This window comes from Enhydra lutris, unplaced genomic scaffold (assembly GCF_002288905.1).
Source record: "Enhydra lutris kenyoni isolate GAN:26980312 unplaced genomic scaffold, ASM228890v2 scaffoldscaffold68, whole genome shotgun sequence".
NCBI classification, from domain to species: domain Eukaryota; kingdom Metazoa; phylum Chordata; class Mammalia; order Carnivora; family Mustelidae; genus Enhydra; species Enhydra lutris.
Genome location: NW_019154152.1, coordinates 14,879,883 through 14,897,900, shown reverse-complemented (window position 1 = coordinate 14,897,900; position 18,018 = coordinate 14,879,883). Strand labels below are relative to the sequence as shown.

The window sequence follows — 18,018 nt, the reverse complement described above, 5'->3', positions numbered from 1 at the left end:
AGAAAGGTATAAACATCAAAAACGAAAATCATACCCAATTTTCTAAGAATCCTTTTGCATTCATCCCTGCTGAGATCCAAAAGGGTTGGCCACACAACAGGCATTGCTGCTTCTTTTTGGTAGCCCCAAAGAGCTTGTCTTCCCTACCAAAATAAATGAAACAAAAATCAAATTACCAAAGTACATTCAAAGGCCACTTACCTGGAGATCCACACACTAAGAAGTAAAACCAGTAAGAACATCTCACAATCCTATTTCACCACCACACTTTTCAACTTCTGATAAATGAAGAACTAAACAACCATTCCGCAGCTTATTATTCCAGCATAGGGCAGTGGAAAGAGCACAGGCTTTAGGGTCAGACATCTCTAGTTTCTAGTTCCAGCTTTCAACTCACTGGCTGAGTGATCCTGGTAAAGTGGACTATCTGAACAAAAGTTTTGCACATCTGTAAAACAGAAGTACTATCATCCAATCTGTTTAAGGATTAAAGAACAATACGTGAAGTTCTTATGATAGTGGCTGGCACGTTGTTTAATAAATAGGTGCTACTACCCGTGTAACCTTGCCCAAGTTACCTGATTTGTGTCTGGTTTCTCACTTGCGAGTTACAAGAGATAAAACACATATACCTCCTAGCACGTTACATGGGCTAATGGAACTTAACTAAAAACTTTCTTCTCAAGTCTTAACAATGAGCGATGAATTTACACTCTGTATTAAAGAATCATTTACCAAAAGTTTAGATGTCAGGAACTTATTTCATACTGGGAATTGCCTGGTCTAGAGGATAAAAAGACAACAGCGCTGGGCGCTTGCACAATACCTGCTTAGCACACGGTAGACCCAGTGTAAATATTTGTTGAGTAGATGAATGAAGATAGAGAAGAGTGGGTAAAATGAATGAGTAAGTGAGTAAGTGAGTGAATGAGCCAGCTCAATGTCTAGTCGAGGAGTCAGGCACCGAACCGTAATAACTGCTACATCCCGTTCCAGGCACTGGGGCTCCTAACTCCAGCTCTGCGCCCGGAGTTGATCCCCCCCTCCTCCGACTTCCCATAGTCCTCTCAGCTACAAACCAAGCCAGAGCAAGGAGAACGGGACTGCGCGCCCCAGCCGGGAGGATGACATAAAGAAAAGGGGTGGGGAGGAGGAAGAAGGGGCAGAGCCAAAGGAATCCGCTCCCTCCACAGGCCAGTCCCCGCCCCCCCGACAGGATCTTGGAGGCGGCCGGCGACCGCCCGAATCAAGCACCACGTCACGGCATCCCGACGCGTCCCCGCCAGCGCACCCCACCGCGGGGCCGCAGAGCACTGGAAATCTAGGCAGCAGTAGCGGGAGCCCGCTCCGGAGCCGGGATCTCGAGTAATCCTTCCCCCACTCAAGTGTCAAGGAGGCGAGCCCGCCCCCCCCCCCCCCCCAACACGCACCCTCTCCCCGCCCCACAACAAGAGCAGCCCGCCCACCCTCCTCACCGGTGCCGCTCAGCGCCAACCCCAATGTCAATCCCACTACCCAAACCCTTCAGGACCAGTAGCCGGTGTCACGGGCCCCAGCCGGCATCAGCACCTCGCTCGCTCCCTCAGCGGAGAGGACAACGGAGAGAGTAGGCGCGCAGACAGCCAGACGGACGACCGAGACTCACCGGGAGCCTCCCAAAGCTGGACCCCGAGGATCCCAGCACCAGGCCTGCCAAAGTCCCCCTCAGCCCACCTCGGGGAGCCCCACATCCCGTTAGGAGACAACGGAGGATGGGGCTGGGCGCCCCAAGCCGGGGACCAAATGGCTGGCCCGGGGCTCCTCCAGCCTGGCTAACCTGCCAGCTCTTCCCAGCACCCTATCTGAGAGTCACCCACCTGCCCGGCCTTTCGGGGCTCATCTAAAAGGCTCCTCCGCCAAGACTAGGGAACACCAGGAATTGGGTTTGTTTGCGGTGCCTCAGAAGGGGCAAGATGGCGACAGGCATTAGGGCGCAAGCGCAGCCGCGCGCTGCCAGTCGGGAGGTGTAGTTCGCCTTTCCCGCCTTTCGGAGAACAGACTCCAGAAGGCCGCCGTTCTCCCAGTCCCTCTTTTCCTCCGCGTTTTGAAAGGAAAGAGGAGACATCGCGGGAGGTTCTGGGAATTGTGGTCCGAAACCAAGCTCCCTTCTCTTTCGCTCTCTGTATGCTGTCGTAGGCGCAAGGAAGGCCGGGATTGTAGTTTCCTTGGCTTCTCCTCCATACCCTCCTCTCGGGCTTCGCGCGCCTCTCCTCCGGCTGCTGTCTCCCAACCAATCAACTGCGTTCTTTGCTACGTGTGGCGTCACACGTAGAGGCCAAAATGGCGTCGGTAGCTGGAGCCGAGGGCTTACCGAGACCTTTACTCTAGGCGAGGTTAGGGACCGTAGGAAAGAAGCTTTATCCCTGAACCGCCGTTCAGGATTAGTATCGGATTCCTCAGAGTCATGGGAGCAATTACCAGAGGCCTCCAGCCCCCACCAGACGCAACTCAAGGAGAGAATCCACGCTACAGGAACCGACATAGCGGACGCCTCAATTGCCCAAACCCAGTTTGGGGGTTGCGAAGTTGCCAATGGATAAGGGGAACCCGAGCGTTCTCCACTTCGGGTTTCTCCACGTGTGAAGTGGGAATGATAGTGATATCTCGTGCTTTAGCTGTCAAAGGGAAGAAGGAGAAGGTATTTATTAGAGGCCCTACGGCGTGGTAGGTTCACCCTTCTAGCCTTTGTTCTAATTTAATCACAGAACAATTGTGCGAAGAAGGTATTATTTGACCCTATTTTAAGTATGAGATAAGGGACCCAGTCTGTAGTTTCTCGTGGCCATAAAATCGAAGCCAGTGCTTGGTATTGTAGAAGATTCAATCGCAAGTTTTGTGATTGTTCTTCCTCTTAAAGTTTGTACTTTCGGGAATGTAGGATCTGGTTAAAATGCCCAAGTCAAATGGGGTTCTTAATACGCTTTCTGATATTAACAGTTTTCGTGTAAAATGGGGTTAATCGTACCCTATGGGGATGTTGGTGATACACAACATAGAAAAAAGTTATTTGTAAATTGTGGACCTCTGTGCAAACGTGTGAGACTGGTGATATTCCGAATGGAGCTATAGCTTAAAAAGAGAAAATAAATAGCATCTAAGTTTCTTATTTCTCTTTACCCATTAGCTAAAAATAGTCTCTGAGGTCCCAGAAAATTGTTATCGTTGAAATCCAAACCTGCCCCTCCAGAAAGTCATGAATTGGGACAGATAATACCCAGGCCCTTTTCTCCCTCCTTGATCTTAAAATGCATTCTGTTCCATCTATTTCCCACCTGTTTTCAGGTCAGTTACTTAACTTTTGGAAAGATGGTAAAAGAAACTTCAGTTTTGGGGCACCTACGTGGCTCACTGGGTTAAACCTCTGCCTTCAGTCCCTGTCGTGATCTCAGGGTCCTGGGATCCAGCCCCACATCAGGCTCTCTGCTCAGCAGGGAGCCTGCTTCCTTCTCTCTCTCTGCCTGCTGCTCTGCCTACTTGTGATCTGTCAAATAAATAAAATCTTTTTAAAAAGAAAAAAAAAAGAAACTTCAGTTTTGTAGTTTAACATACATTCTTTGAGCCTCACAGCATCTCAGGTAGGTATAATTTAGATCCTCCTTACACCCCCACAAACACGTTTGAATGAGGAAAACACAGAAATTGAAGAACTCACCCAATTTCACAAAGCTAGGAATTAAAGTGAAGTGGACTTTATAACCCCACGTTTTCTGACTTCCAAGTGTCTTCCTCTAAATCAGATGTCAAGGTGACAGTAATGGAGTAGAAATGGAAAGACAAGCTGCTTATAAAACTGACTCTGACCATAATACGTAGCATATAAGTCAAGAATTATAGCTAACTCTTGTGCTTACCTGGTGCCAAGTATTATTATAAGCATCTCACATATAAATCATTTAGTCCTTAAAATTTTACGAGGTAGAAACTATTATTTCTAAATTACAAATGAGAAAACCGAGGCACAGGAAGGGCATTAAACAACTTGCCTAGAGTCATACATTTGTAAGTAAATAATAAAGCCAGGACTTAAGCAGCTTGACTCCAGCGTCTGCTCTAGACCAGTGGTTCTCGAACTTGCATGTTCAGTAGGAACTACCTGAGGATCCTGTCAAAAATTCCCATTTGACTGAGTTATGTCTAGGTAAGGCCTAAGATTCTATGTTTCTTCCTTTAAAAAAAAAAAAAAAAGATCTTATTTATTTATTTGAGAGAGAGAGACAGAGTGAGAGAGAGCATAAGAGGGGAGAAGGTCAGAGGGAGAAGCAGACTCCCCGTGGGGCTGAGAGCCTGATAGGGGACTCAATCCCAGGACTCTGGGATCATTACCTGAGCCGAAGGCAGCTGCTTAACCAACTGAGCCACCCAAGCATCCTAAGATTCTATATTTCTTTTTTCTTTTTTCTTTTTAAAAAGATTTTATTTATTTGACAGAGATCACAAGTAGGCAGAGAGGAAGGGAAGCAGGCCCCCTGTCGAGCAGAGAGCCCAACTCATGACCTGAGCCAAGACAGAGGCTTTAACCCACTGAGCCATCCAGGCGCCCCAGATTCTGTATTTCTAACAAAGTCCCAATCTATCATATATCCTTCCTTTCCTCCTAATTACATATGTTTGTACTTTGTGGCCAGAATCTGCCTTCCCCATTCTGCCTCTGATTGCTCCATGTTCCCAAATATTCCCAGTATTAACTTCATTAAGGTTCAGAGTCAAACTTTATCCTCAAGAAACGTATCCTGGGGGCACCTGGGTGGCTCAGTGGGTTAAAGCCTCTGCCTTCGGCTCAGGTCATGATCTCAGGGTCCTGGGATCAAGCCCTGAATCGGACTCTCTGTTCAGCAGGGAGCCTGCTTCCTCCTCTCTTTCTCTGCCTGCCTCTCTGCCTGCTTGTGATCTCTGTCTGTCAAATAAAATAAATAAAATCTTTAAAAAAAAAAAAAAAAAGAAACGTATCCTGGGGTGCCTGGGTGGCTCAGTGGGTTAAAGCCTCTGCCTTCAGCTCAGGTCATGATTTCGGGGTCCTGGGATCAAGCCCCACATCGGGCTCTCTGCTCAGAAGGGAGCCTGCTTCCTCCTCTCTCTGCCTGCTTCTCTGCCTACTTGTGATCTCCGTCTGTCAAATAAATAAAATCTAAAAAAAAAAAAAAGAAAAAAGAAAAGAAACTTATCCTGCCCCTGACTTTCCCTCTAGGGTAAGACAGGCATTTCTGCCTCTGCTTCTATACACCTTATTACAGAATCCAGAACATTTAAGTTATGGTCATTTGTTCAGAAATCTTCCTGACAATGAGCTCTTTAAGGAGAGGTCTTTGCACTCCAGTGTCTAGCATATAAAAATAATAGCTAATACTTATCTAGGGCTTTCTCTGTTTCAGATGCTGCTTTATACATTAACATGTTTAATCTCCACAATAGCCTTATGAGATATACTGTTCCCATTTTATGGATGAAGAAACTGAGGCACAGATAGATTAGGTAGTTTACCTAGGGTAACAAGCCAGTAAGTAGCAGAGCGATGATTTCAAGTTAAGGCATATTAAGTCCAGGAAACATGAGCTGTCCTCCATTTCCAAAAAAGAAAAGCCGAGACTTATTGTCCCACTAGACATGAGTATAACTAACTCTAGGCTAGGAAAATGTGTTGGAGTACAGTATATGCCTCAAACTTTATTCCTCTATTGACCAACCAGGTTAAGCAGGTTTCTTGAAACAGACTTTTTCAAGAAGCCTACCATCCACTACTCTAATTTTGTAGTGCTATATTGGAGAAGTTGGATTTCACAATTATCATGAAAATATGTTAAGTTCCCTGTAATATTATACAGGTGGGCAAGTCGAAATGGATAAGACTTTAGAGATTCATTTTCAGAATGAAAAAAAAAAAAAGGTCCAAAAACATCAAATGAGTTAACCAGAGTCATACAGGAACTTCGTGGCAGGACTGGGACTGGAAACCAACCCTTTTGACTTAAAGGCTGCTTGTCCTTCCATTGTACCACACTGCCTTTAGATTCTTACCTTCGGAAAGATTTTTTACCACAATGGTATAAGCCAAGATGCATACTAAAAATGAGAAGAGCAAAAGCAAAAAAATTAAATTAGTAATATTTAAAAATAACTTGGCAATAAACTATATTAGTAGCATATAAAATAATAGATCAAGATAAGTAGATTTGGGAGACAGAAAAGAAAAGTAAGGGGAGATGGCAATTATATACCTGGCTTTCTTGGAAGATCAGAAATGCTCTGAACAATCTAGAACAGCTTCAGAAACGAGGTGAAAGATCTGGACCCTGCCTTGTCAATTGCCTTAACTCCTCTCCCTTACTGCCCACTAAACTCTGTAGTCTGTACTTCACAAATAGCTGGCCCCAGTGTTTCAGTGAGCTGATAATGAGGCCTCATCACACCACCTGTGTGGAGTAGACCTTTTTCCCAACCCTTTTTCTCTAAAAGAACCTCTCTACACTCCTTCCCCAGTACATCAACCATACCGCCACTGCTGTCAGGGTGACCTTCCTAAAATTCAAAGCTCACCATGTCAGCCACCTGTGTAAAACTTTCCAGTGGTTTCCAGTTGCCAACAGAATAAAGTCCAAGCTTTTTTACAAGCAAACTCACGTCAGTGCAAAGAAATTTCCTTGTATATCTAACATTTTCCTAGAGCATTGCCATCACTTCTTTATCTTGCCTAAAATCTGATATTGTCCTAAAGTTAACTGCTGCTCTTAAAGCCCTTCCAAATGGAATTCTGTCCCCATCTTTAGTATTTTGAACCAGAAGTAAAGGCTGGCATTCTCCTCACCTTGTAACCACATTTCTAGATCAGCTACTCCTGCACTGAGGCTTTTTTCTATCAAGCCATGCAAACTCCATTCCATCTACATTCCATCTCTCAAGGGATGATGGGATCTTACAAACTTTTTAACAGTCTGCTATCATTAGTTTATGTTGCCCTGTTGTCCCCTCTGCCCTTGTCCTCATCAGAAAGATTAAAGAAAAAAACACTAAAAACCTTCCCCCGGCACTGCCTTTCAACCACCCATTTCTTTGATCATATCCTGTACTTTGTTCTCCAGAACTCTTCCACCTCTGAAATCAGTAACCAAGGGATTCTACCTTCTAAATAAGACCTTCTTTTGTCCAGACTTTTTATACTCCTTTACCCTCACCAAACCTGTTCTTCAACTTCAGTGAAATCTGTAGTTTACAGTCTACCGGTTCCAAGTTTGTTCCCCTCCTCCAACTTTACTTTATTCCCTTGCTAAGCTGGGACCTGGGATCATGTGTTTCAAACTTGGTCTCATTGGCACTTTCAACTTCATTCAGCCATTTCTGTCCTTCCATACAAACCCTAAAACAGCCCTCCTTCAATCAGTTCCTTCCTTACATCACTTCCCATGTGTTGATGTAGCTATTAGTTAACTATTGGGGCATAATAAGTAATCCCAAACTTTGATTTAAAACAAAAATAAGATTTTGGTTTTTCAGTTGGGTTTTTTTTTTTTTTTTTTTTTTTTTCCATTTCATATGGGTTTTGCAGTTTCTATGGGAATTAAATTAGCGGACTCATTCTGGCTTGGAATCTCTAAGTGGTTGCCATCATGATGTCCGCTGGGGCAGCTGTCATCTGAAGACTGACTGCGGCTAAAAGATCAGATCCCCAGGTAGTTCCTTCAGGTGGTTGACACTTTAGCCAGGGAAGAGATCTGTATCTCACTCTGTGACCTCCCTATAAGGCTGCTTGAGCATCCTCGCACCATGATGGCTGGCTCCCCCTAGAGCAAGTGAGAGGTTAGAGCAGTGTGGAAGCTATAACGTTGCAATGTACCTGCCCATTTGTGTGTGGACAAAATCTGGTTTTAGGAATCTGTACAAAGCAACAAATCTAGAACAACTTTATGGAAGTTAAGTAGCATTTATTGAAGTCCAATTATTAAAAAAGCACCATGTGTACATCACTTCATTTAAACCTCACAACATTCCCATGACAGTAATCATTGTCCATTTCATAGCTGAGGAAACCAGGACCTAGAGAGAAAAGTAATTTGTGCGATGTCAGGTATCACCAAAAGACTCTTCCCAAGAACACACAGATATTACAGAATCCTGGTTATCTGTGGTTGCATAACAAACCATTGCTGTAGCTTGAACAATTTATTTTGCTCCCAAATCTTCATTTTGGTGGGGCTTAGTGGAGACAGTTTATCTCTCCTCCTCTGGGGTCCACTAGGGAAGTCCACTGGGGAAGCTTGGCACCTAAGATCTAGAGTCATCTGAGGTCTCATTCATTCATATGACCAGCAATTGATGTTGCCTGGAATCTATGTTGGGATTATCAGCAGAGACATCCATATATAGCATCTCCATGTGGCCTAGGCTTCCTTGCAACATGTGGCAAAATTCCAAGGGCAAGTGACTGGAGAGAGAGAAACAAAACTATGGAAGTTTTTATGATCAAACAATGGAAGTCATGTTATCATTTGTGCCATATTCTTGGTTGGAACAGTCAGGCCCACCAGGTTCAAAGGGAAGGGGAATAGACTCCATTTCCTAATGGGAGAGCGGTAGAGTTCTGAAAGAACACACAGAACCAGAAATACTGCTGTGGCCATTTTGAAAAACATCATCTGCTGTAGTCAACCTTCTGTTCACAATATACCCTCATATGCAAAACATACTCATTCCTTCCCCCACCGTTCCCATCCCCAGCCCCCAAGTCTTTTCTCATTGTGAAGGAAAGATTGGGCTGTTAAGAGGCTAAGAGGTTGCAGTCACACTGTGAGATTCCATTTATATAAAGTTCAGAAGCAGCAAAAAAAAATTTTTTGTGAAAGAAGCCCGAATAGTAAATAACTTTAGAGGAGCAACTACTTGGATGGAGTGGGAACCATGATCTAGATCTTTGATCTGGGTAGGGGTTATATGAATCAAGCTATACATGTAAGATTATATCCTTTATGTAGTTTATACTTAAATAAAAAGTAAAATCACTGTAATGATAGATACATGTCATTACACATCTGTCAAAACCTATAGAATGTACTCCAGGAGTGAACACTTAGGTAACCTATGGACTTTGGGTGGTAATGACACCTCAGTGTAGGTTCATCAATTGTAACAAACATACTACTCTGGCATGGGATGTTAATAGGGAGATTATATGTTGAGGGGGGCAGGTGGAAGGGCTGGGTAGGACTGGAGGTATGTGGGAACTTTTTATACTGTGAACCTATAAGTGCTCTAAAACTAAAGTTTATTACTTAAAAAAAATAAGTAAAAAGGGTTTAAAAAGCTCTATTCATTGGGGCGCCTGGGTGGCTCAGTGGGTTAAGCCTCTGCCTTCGGCTCAGGTCATGATCCCAGGGCCCTGGGATGGAGCCCCACATCGGGCTGTCTGCTCCGCAGGGAGCCTGCTTCCTCCTCTCGCTCTGCTTGCCTCTCTGCCTACTTGTGATCTCTGTCTGTCAAATAAATAAAATATTAAAAAAAAAAAAAGCTCTATTCCTACCAGTTAGGAGTGTGTCTGTGTGTCAAATGAAAGAATGGATGGATGGAGGGAGGAGGAAATGATTTAAGGGACAGTGAAAATTTTGGTTCACTTTACTTAAAAGTAAGTCCTAGAATAGTTCTGGACATTACTGAATGACATTACTGAATGTAGAGTATCCCCATCCCCCACCTTGTCCTGCTGTGTTGGCTTCATTTCAGGTTCCACATGTTGACTCCCGGCAATTCCAGGCTTCTGTCATCCTCCCTGCTTATAGCCTCAACAGAAAAGCACATGCCATCGCTTCCAACAATCTTATCAAAAGTCTTTCTCTGTTGTTGGCGCCATCTGGGTCACATGCCTATCCCTAAACTGGCCAGGGGAATGTAATACTCTGATTTGTCAGGCCTTATCCACATGTTACTCTCTGGAAAGGAGGAAGCTGAGTGGCAAAGTCAGTTATTCCAAAGTACGTGGAGTAGGGTGGGGGTGGGCTTGGCTTCCCTTAGGAAAAATAGGGTACTACCCAGCAAAATCACAGATGCTTATTAAAATAAGGCAGGACATTGTGTGAGTCAAAAATGTTCATACCTTTGATACAGGATTCCCATTTGTGAGAATAATCCAAAATGTGGATTATTATGATTATCCACAATAATCCAAAAAGTTATGTTTACAGAGATTCTAGTTTCAATGCTATCAAAAAATTGACAACATAATTATCTTACAGTAGAAGAGTATTTGCATATCCCACATATCTACTCAGTATGTAGTAATTTAAAATGAAAATTACAAATAGTTAACATCAAGGAATATGCTTAAGATAAGGGGAAAAGCATGTACTTACGTGTATATACATATATAAAAGGACACGTGTAAATATGAGAAAAATGAAAGAAAACCTGCCCAAACAATAACTTATTAGAGTGGTAGCACTATGGATGATTATTTTTCCTTTATTTTTCAAGTTTCCTCTTAGGTATTTATGTCATTGTTATGATTTAGTCATGGATTTTGTAAAACTCCTTAGCATCTCTTTTTAAGATTTTATTTATTTATTTATGACAGAGAGAGATAGCGAGAGAGGAAACACAAATGCAGGGGAGCTGGAGAGGGAGAAGCAAACTCCCCACTGAGCTGGGAGCCCAATATGGGGCTCAGTCCTAAGATGCTGGGACCTGAGCTGAAGGCAGATGCCTAACCAATGAGCCACCCAGGTGCCTCACTCCTTAGCATCTCAATAAGAATACTCCAGTCTCCTAAGTACTATGGAGTAGAACCAAAATAAACTGCTACCTCAGTTTACTAATGATCCTGGTTAAGGTCACAGAACATTAGAGTTAGCAGAAACCTTGGAGATATTCAGTGTAATGCTCCATTTTACAGAAGTATCTGAGACCCAGAGAGAAGAAGTAACTTGCACAAAGTCACACAGGAACCAAGGGCGGGTCTTATGATTTTCAGGCTAACATTTTCTACATTGGTTGAACCAACCAATTAAGATTTGGATTTTTGTGAGATTGTTATCCTGAAAACAATCCTCAAGTTCACATTGGTATCCAGCCTTTCATTACTAATTCAAATTAAAGGAGCTATTATCACTTCCGTTGGGAAAGTATTGTTTTTAAAAGGCTATTAAAAACTAATATCATGCCCCTTTAAAAGTTCCTTACCTTACATCCTTGCACATCTTTTTTTTTGTAAGCAACTCAGTCAAGAAATACTGAGTAAGCTCAGATCTGACTAACTTAAATGGACCAATGTACGGTCTACTTTTGGGTATCAACCTCCTTGTTCATTCATTGAGTGAATGTTAGGCCCCATGCCAGGCCTTGGAGATATGAAGATGAATAAGTTACCACCATTTTTCTGAAGCTCATGGTTGAGTGGGGAAGTTAGACATATATAGATAGCTCTATATACCCTAGGAGAACACAATAAGGCAGAATGTTCATAAAGGTGTTGAAGAAGTGCTATAGGATCAGGAAGAAAAAGATTTTCATCACAGAAGGCTTCATAGCAGAGGTAGCATTTGGGTTGGGCCTCTTGAGTGAACACGATTTTACCAGGCAGAGAAGTGGGGGAGGGGGTATCAAGGGTAACACAGCGGAGGAAATAAGCAAAGGCTGGAAGTATAAAGGGACACGTAGAATGGCAATGTCAAAGAGTGAAATGAAGGATGCTGGACTCTTAGAGATCCTCAACTGGGAGTACTCATTGGACTAACTTAGGGAGCTCCATCAAATTTCAGAAGATTGTAATGTACACCTTTGGCTAAAAACCTTAGATGGCTGAGATCTCATGAATACCCTCAAGGTTTTTTGAGTCTGTGATTACCACAGGAATGAGAGAGCACCAGACTGAAGAACACAAGTTATTGCCATTTAATCCACATTGGAACCCAAGTGGCAAAAATATTGTCCGTGCTCTGGATGGTGATTTGACACTGATTAATGACTTGATCATTAGAAAACCAAAGGGAATTGCAAATGAAAATAGAAATAAAGACATAATCTCACACAGTGAGTTTTCCCAAGTACATATTCCTGAAAAAAAATTTTTTTTTCAGGTTCACCCAAATGCTAAAGTGCCTCAGGTGAGGAGCTGATGATAATCAGCAATTATCCAAGGTGAGATCCAAGATATTTCATAAAGATGGAAATAATAACCCTGTCGGAAATGGAAGTCAGCTATCTTGGGGGAGGGGGCTATAATTCCAAACATAATATCCAACTTGTCTTCACCTCAGAGAGTTTCCAGCTGTTAATGACGTTTTGCTGTGATTTGCCAGAGATGAAATCCATTTTCTTAAACTGCTACAGCCAGCTGAGCAAAAGGCTTGGGAACCATACTCTCTTTCAAAAAGTGTTGAGCACTTGTGAAGTCTGCAGAGAAACTATACAAGGTATCTGCTTTCTTGTCAGTTCCAATGAAGATCGTTTCCTCACAAACATAGGGCTGATCATTATTTTCTAGGTGAGCTCATGGAAGACAAGACCAGGTCTCTCTTGGATTGAAAGGGCATTTGCTGAGATGCTATGAGCTTTAAACTTATCACGTCAAGGCCAGCAGTTCAAATCCAAGCCTTGCTAAAGGCAAAGGTAATAAAGGAATGCATGCTTATGGAGGGCCTGGGGAATGTATTTGTTGAGGAATGATTGTGGGAAGGAAATGGTCCAAATAATGGTTGTATGAGTATGTGCCCCACCCCCACCGTAAACACACAACCTGAGCTGAAGGGTAAAAGGCAGTCTGTGGAGATAGCAGTTAATCTCACCAGACTGATTAGAAACTTTTTTTTTTAAGACTTTATTTTATTTATTTGCCAGGGAGAGAAAGCACAAGAGAGCACATAAGCAGGGGGAGCAGCAGACAGAAGGAGAAGCAAACTCCCTGCTCAGCAGAGGGGTGTGGGACTCAACGTGGGACTCGATCCCAGGACCCTGGGATCATGACCTGAGCCGAAGGCAGACGCTTAACTCACTGAGCTGCCCAGGTGTCCCTGATTCCAGACTTTCAAGAACTGAAGTTGGGTTCTGAATGCCCAGCACTGTTGAGTAAATTACTGAATGACGTGTGGAACCTGAGAAGACAGTGGTAGGGGCACATGGCAGTGTCTTCCCACAGTCACTCCAGACTGCCTAAGCTTCTCCACACAAACCTTGCACCTTCATGTCATGCCCTGGGGCTGATCTCCTCCCATCTTTCCTCTGGAATGCTTTTATGCCATCCCTCTTACACCCTCTGGCCTTTTGAAGCCTATTAAAATCTTCATTCTTTATAGTCCATTGCAAATATCTTTTGAAAATAATTCTCCATGCACAGATGGAAGCAGGGAATGTTCTTGGAAGTCCAACAGAAACGGGTTTGAATCCCAGTTCTACTTCTTTCAAGTTCTTGAGCAAGTTACCTCTGTTCTTTGTGCCTCAGTTTCCTCCAGATGGGTTTTGGAAGAAGTTAATGTGATAGCATAAGTACAATCTTATCTCAGTGAGCAGCATGGGGTAGATAATCAGTGACTGTTAGCCTTCTCCCCTTGTTTAGCATCCTCCGTGAAACCCAGGTCCGTGCTTAAAAAATACTGCCTCCCAGGGCACCAGGGTGATTCAGTTGGTGGGGTGGCTGACTCTTAGGTTTGGCTCAGGTCATGATCTCAGGGTTGTGGGATCCAGCCCCACGTGGGGAGCGCTGAGCATGGAGTCTGCTTATCCTTCTCCCTCGCCCTCTGCCCCTCTCCACACTCTCTCTCTCACTCCCTCTTTCTCTCTCTAAAATAAAATCTCTAAAAAAAAATGTTGCCTCCCTCTGCCTATAATTCCTCAACACTTCTTTCCCCTTCCCCACTGCCAATTATATCCTCAGATGTAATTGCTCTCTCCTCTGTTCCATAGTGTTTGGCTTATGCCTCTCTTCTAGCACTTATTATAGGCTGACTTGAACTATGTAACTCGCCATGTTTCCCTCCCACTCTGGCTGAAAACACCTTAAGAGCAGTATCTCCAACAACTAGTGGAGGGACTAGTTTAGGACAGACATTCCATAAATGGTTGTCTAATTGAAACAACATTTAACCCAGCTTTCCAGGAGGCAAAGTGAGTGCATAACATGTCTTCTCACAAGTGCTGAATGGTCTAAGTAGCAAGGAGGAAATTCCCATGCAATTAAGTGGTTCAAAGTTGATTGCTGTCTGTCTTCTACTTCCAGATGTCTTTGTTTCTCCCACTTCCAACTCAGCCAGGCCAGAAGAGCATTCCCATAAGGGTAACCCAATATATCTTTTTTGGCTGATTTGATTAGAGTGTGAAATACTTTCTTTGGAGAAAATACACAAGAGTGAGGTTTTTCTCTGTTTTTGCAAGGGACAGAAGGTGAGGGAGAAAGAGGGAAATTGAAGCCAGAGGAAAATCTATTGCACCCCAGGAGATGAAGCACACATGTAGTCAATATAGCAGATACTGTCCTGGGTCAGAATTTCAGAGCCTGAGCCATAAATGACTCCAAAACTTCACATTGATCTTAGGGAATTGAAAAAAGAAAAGAAAACAACAACAACAAAATCTCTTCCCCAGAAACTATTCTGCGCCATGATATTTGTACCAGTGAAGAACCAGAAGCAACATAAAATTCAATTCGACAAATGCTGAACTATGAAATGCAGGGGCATTGAAGTTATGGAGATACTGGTGAAGCTAGGCTTCTAAACTTCGTCTGTTTGTCTTTCTGCTCAATTATTTTCATCTTCGCGGAAAAGCACAATATTTCAGTCAGCATTCAGCTAAGGAAGTAGAACCACTCTTCGTTGTGGGATAAGGGATTTATTATAGACATTAGAATTTAAACAGTTGTGGGAGGGGCTGGGGCAGTGCACCTCTGAAAGGAGGGTGATCAGCGGAGTCACCAACCAGTCAGTCCCAGAAATCAGGCACATCCAGGTGACGGGGGCTGTGAAGGGGAAGCTGATAGAGAAGTCTACAAGAGAAGGCTGCGGGTCCACAGCCAGGGGTCTGGTGGTGGGCTTGGAGCTTCTATTGACCAACAGAGTCAGCAGTTAGGAAGAGCTGGGTGTAGAGTGGAGGAAAGTGAAGAGCTGGAACCTTCTGGAATCTTCACATCTGTCCATGACTTTAGTGATCAATGGCTGCTGATTCACTTCTGCTTCCCGAATCTCAAACAACTATCTTTTTTAAAAAAGATTTTCTTTATTTATTTGAGAGAGAGGGAGCAAGAGAGAGAGAGCAAGCACGAGCAGTGGGGAGAGGCAGAGGGAGAGGGAGAGGGAGAAGCAGACTCCCCACCAAGCAGGGAGCCTGACACAGGGCTCAATCCCAGGACCCTGAGATCATGACCTGAGCTAAAGGCAGCTGCTTACCCAACCAAGCCACCCAGGTACTCCTCAAACAACTATCTTTTTAAACCAACATTAACTTAGAACCATGGGGTTTGCCACTTAACCAAGCCGGCGCACATAAATTTCCCCCAACACCATAAAGTCATTTCTGTCTTCTCCCAATTTCTACCTAATCCTGGGTCTGCGCCACCCCCACCCCCCACCAACCAGCCATATGACCTCAGGTAAATTACCATTTCCAGACCTTAATGGATTGGGAATCCTTCCTCTGTGCTACTGTAGCCCCCTATGCTCTCAGCTGTAGCATTTACTTCATTTTCTTGTCATTATCTATTTATGTGTCCATTTCCTGCACCAGACCACAAGCTTGAGCACAGGGATCAGATCCGATTCTGCACTATAGTTATGGTGCCTAACAGAGCCTGACACAGGATAAAATGCTCAGTAAATGCTGGCTGAGGATGAATCCTTGGAATGGAGAAGAGAAACTCACCAGACTATTATGCTAATAACAGTGGAGCCCCAAACTAAGACATTAAGGCAGTGAGACCCACCTCTGTCCCTATCACATCCAGTACTCTGTAAAAACAGGCTCCAGACACTCTTACCTCATCCACAGCTTCTATCTTAAACCATCTCACTTCCCAACCTCTTAATTATTCCGATTCCTGGCTCTTGGGCTCGTCTTCTGTTTAGCACCTGTTTAGCACCTCTTGGCCCTATTATTTAAAGTGTTCAAGCCCCTGGCTCTCTAACTTGTTTGGATTTTTCTTTTTCCCCTTTGAGTAAACTATTTTCCCTTTCTTGGCATATTTCCCACTTTCCTACCGGAAGTTTTCAGGTCAGAGACCATGAAAGTCCCTGCCCTCGGGGAGTTCTTAGGCTGGTGAAAAACAGACAAGGAAACCAGCAATTCCAGGACCGTGTGGAATGAGGTCTGTTGAGGTACATTCAGGGTACGGTGGGAGCATAGAAGGAATGAAGAGCACCTAATCTTATAAGAAGAAAGTAAACATGGATCTGAGTCTTGAGAAATTGCTTAAGAGATTCCCAGGCAGAGAAAGGGAGGATGTGTGTCGCAGATAGAGCCCAACAACACAGAGCTGCGAAGACGGGAGAGACGGGGCCTGGGAAGCTGCGGGTGCACTGGTGTGGTGGCAAGAGCCTGCAAGCGCAGTTGGGAAGTGGAGGGAAATGAGCCAACATTGTAAAATTGGGGGATTTCACATAAAATTCTGGATCTCCGGTTTCTGTCGAAAAATCAGATCTGGCCATACTGGGCTTTCACTCTCATATGGGCTGAGTTACGCATCCTTGCTAGATGCCATATGTGCTTTTGTTTTCTGTTGTTGCTGTTTTTAAAGAGTGGATCTTTTAGGGGCACCTGGTTGGCTCAGTTGGTGGAATGTATAACTTTTGACCTTGGGGTTGTAGGTTTCAAGCCCCACGTTGGGTATAGAGGTTGCTTTAACAAAAAATAAAATCTTTTTTAAAAAGTGGATTTTTTTGGTCTTTACTTATTTATTTTTAAAGTGAGCTCTAGGCCCAATGTGGGGCATGAACTCACAACCCTGAGATCAAGAGTCACACATGTTACCAACTCAGCCAACCGGGCACCCCACTGTATGTGCTCGGTAATTTGCTTGTCTCCGCCACACTATATGGTCATTATATTTGCACTCTTGTTTTTCTTTAAGGAGAGAAATATTTCCTAATACCTGGGTTTGTTTGTTTGTTTCTTTCTTTCTTTCTTTTAGATTTTATTTATTTATTTGACAGACAGAGATCATAAGTAGGCAGAGAGGCAGGCAGAGACAGAGGGGGAAGCAGGCTCCCTGCTGAGCAGAGAGCCTGTTGTGGGGCTTGATCCCAGGACCCTGGGATCACGACCTGAGCAGAAGGCAGTGGCTTAACTGACAGAGCCACCCAGGCATCCCAATACCTGGGTTTCTGTGAAAAGTCGGGAAGTAGAGTTTAGACACAGGAGCCAGGCATTCCAAAAACTGGGAACAGTATGTGTCTTTTGGAAGTGAAGAAACAAATACATCCACTGGAGGACTGCAACTTTCATTTCAACTATGTCCCCTTCCCTCATTTATGTTACCTGCAAGGTTTGTTACCTAGAGTGGTAACTTCACGGGGCCGCTACACTCATCAGAAAGCTTTGCAGTGTTCACAGACCATCAAAAAGGAATGCACCAAGAGTGTTAGTCTTAAAGAAGGTGTAGGAGACATGTATATGCCTGCCTAGAGCTTGTCAAAGAGACGCCAGTGCTGGCTCTGAGAGCCTCATAGGTGGTGAATCAAGTAGGAAGAAATTGACGGGACTCAGAAAAGGGCTTGTCTGTGGCCCCAAAGCAGCTAATGGCAGGAGTTCTCCACAGCCAGTGACAACACAGGGAAATGCAGTGTAACCCTCACTTCCAGATCCACAGCCAGAAGACTAAGGTGCTCCAATAATCATGCAGAACTGGCCCAGCCTCTTAGTAAGAGGATGACTTTAGAAACCCCCTTGGTCCTTCCATCCTACGTAGGCACACCACACTCCCATGCAGCTAAGACCTCCAACCTTTCCAGAGCCTGGAACTCCTGCTCCGAGCTCTAAGCTCTGAGCTCCTTGCAGCCAGCTGAGTGAGAAGAGACTGCC

The 18,018-nt window shown here is 44.0% G+C and overlaps 1 protein-coding gene across 3 annotated transcripts in view; it reads right to left on the bottom strand.

Moving 5' to 3' along the window:
* Positions 1-119, bottom strand: part of LOC111159377 (EMSY, BRCA2 interacting transcriptional repressor) — an 84,705-nt gene extending 84,586 nt beyond the window's left edge. For 2 of the 3 annotated variants that reach the window (XM_022521791.1, XM_022521792.1), the window contains exon 1: positions 35-104. In XM_022521791.1, coding sequence (XP_022377499.1) covers positions 35-104 — 70 coding nt within the window. Of the gene's footprint in view, positions 1-34 lie in introns of all 3 variants that reach the window. The other variant, XM_022521790.1, reaches the window with a different exon arrangement.
* Between the last annotated feature and the right edge of the window lie 17,899 nt (positions 120-18,018).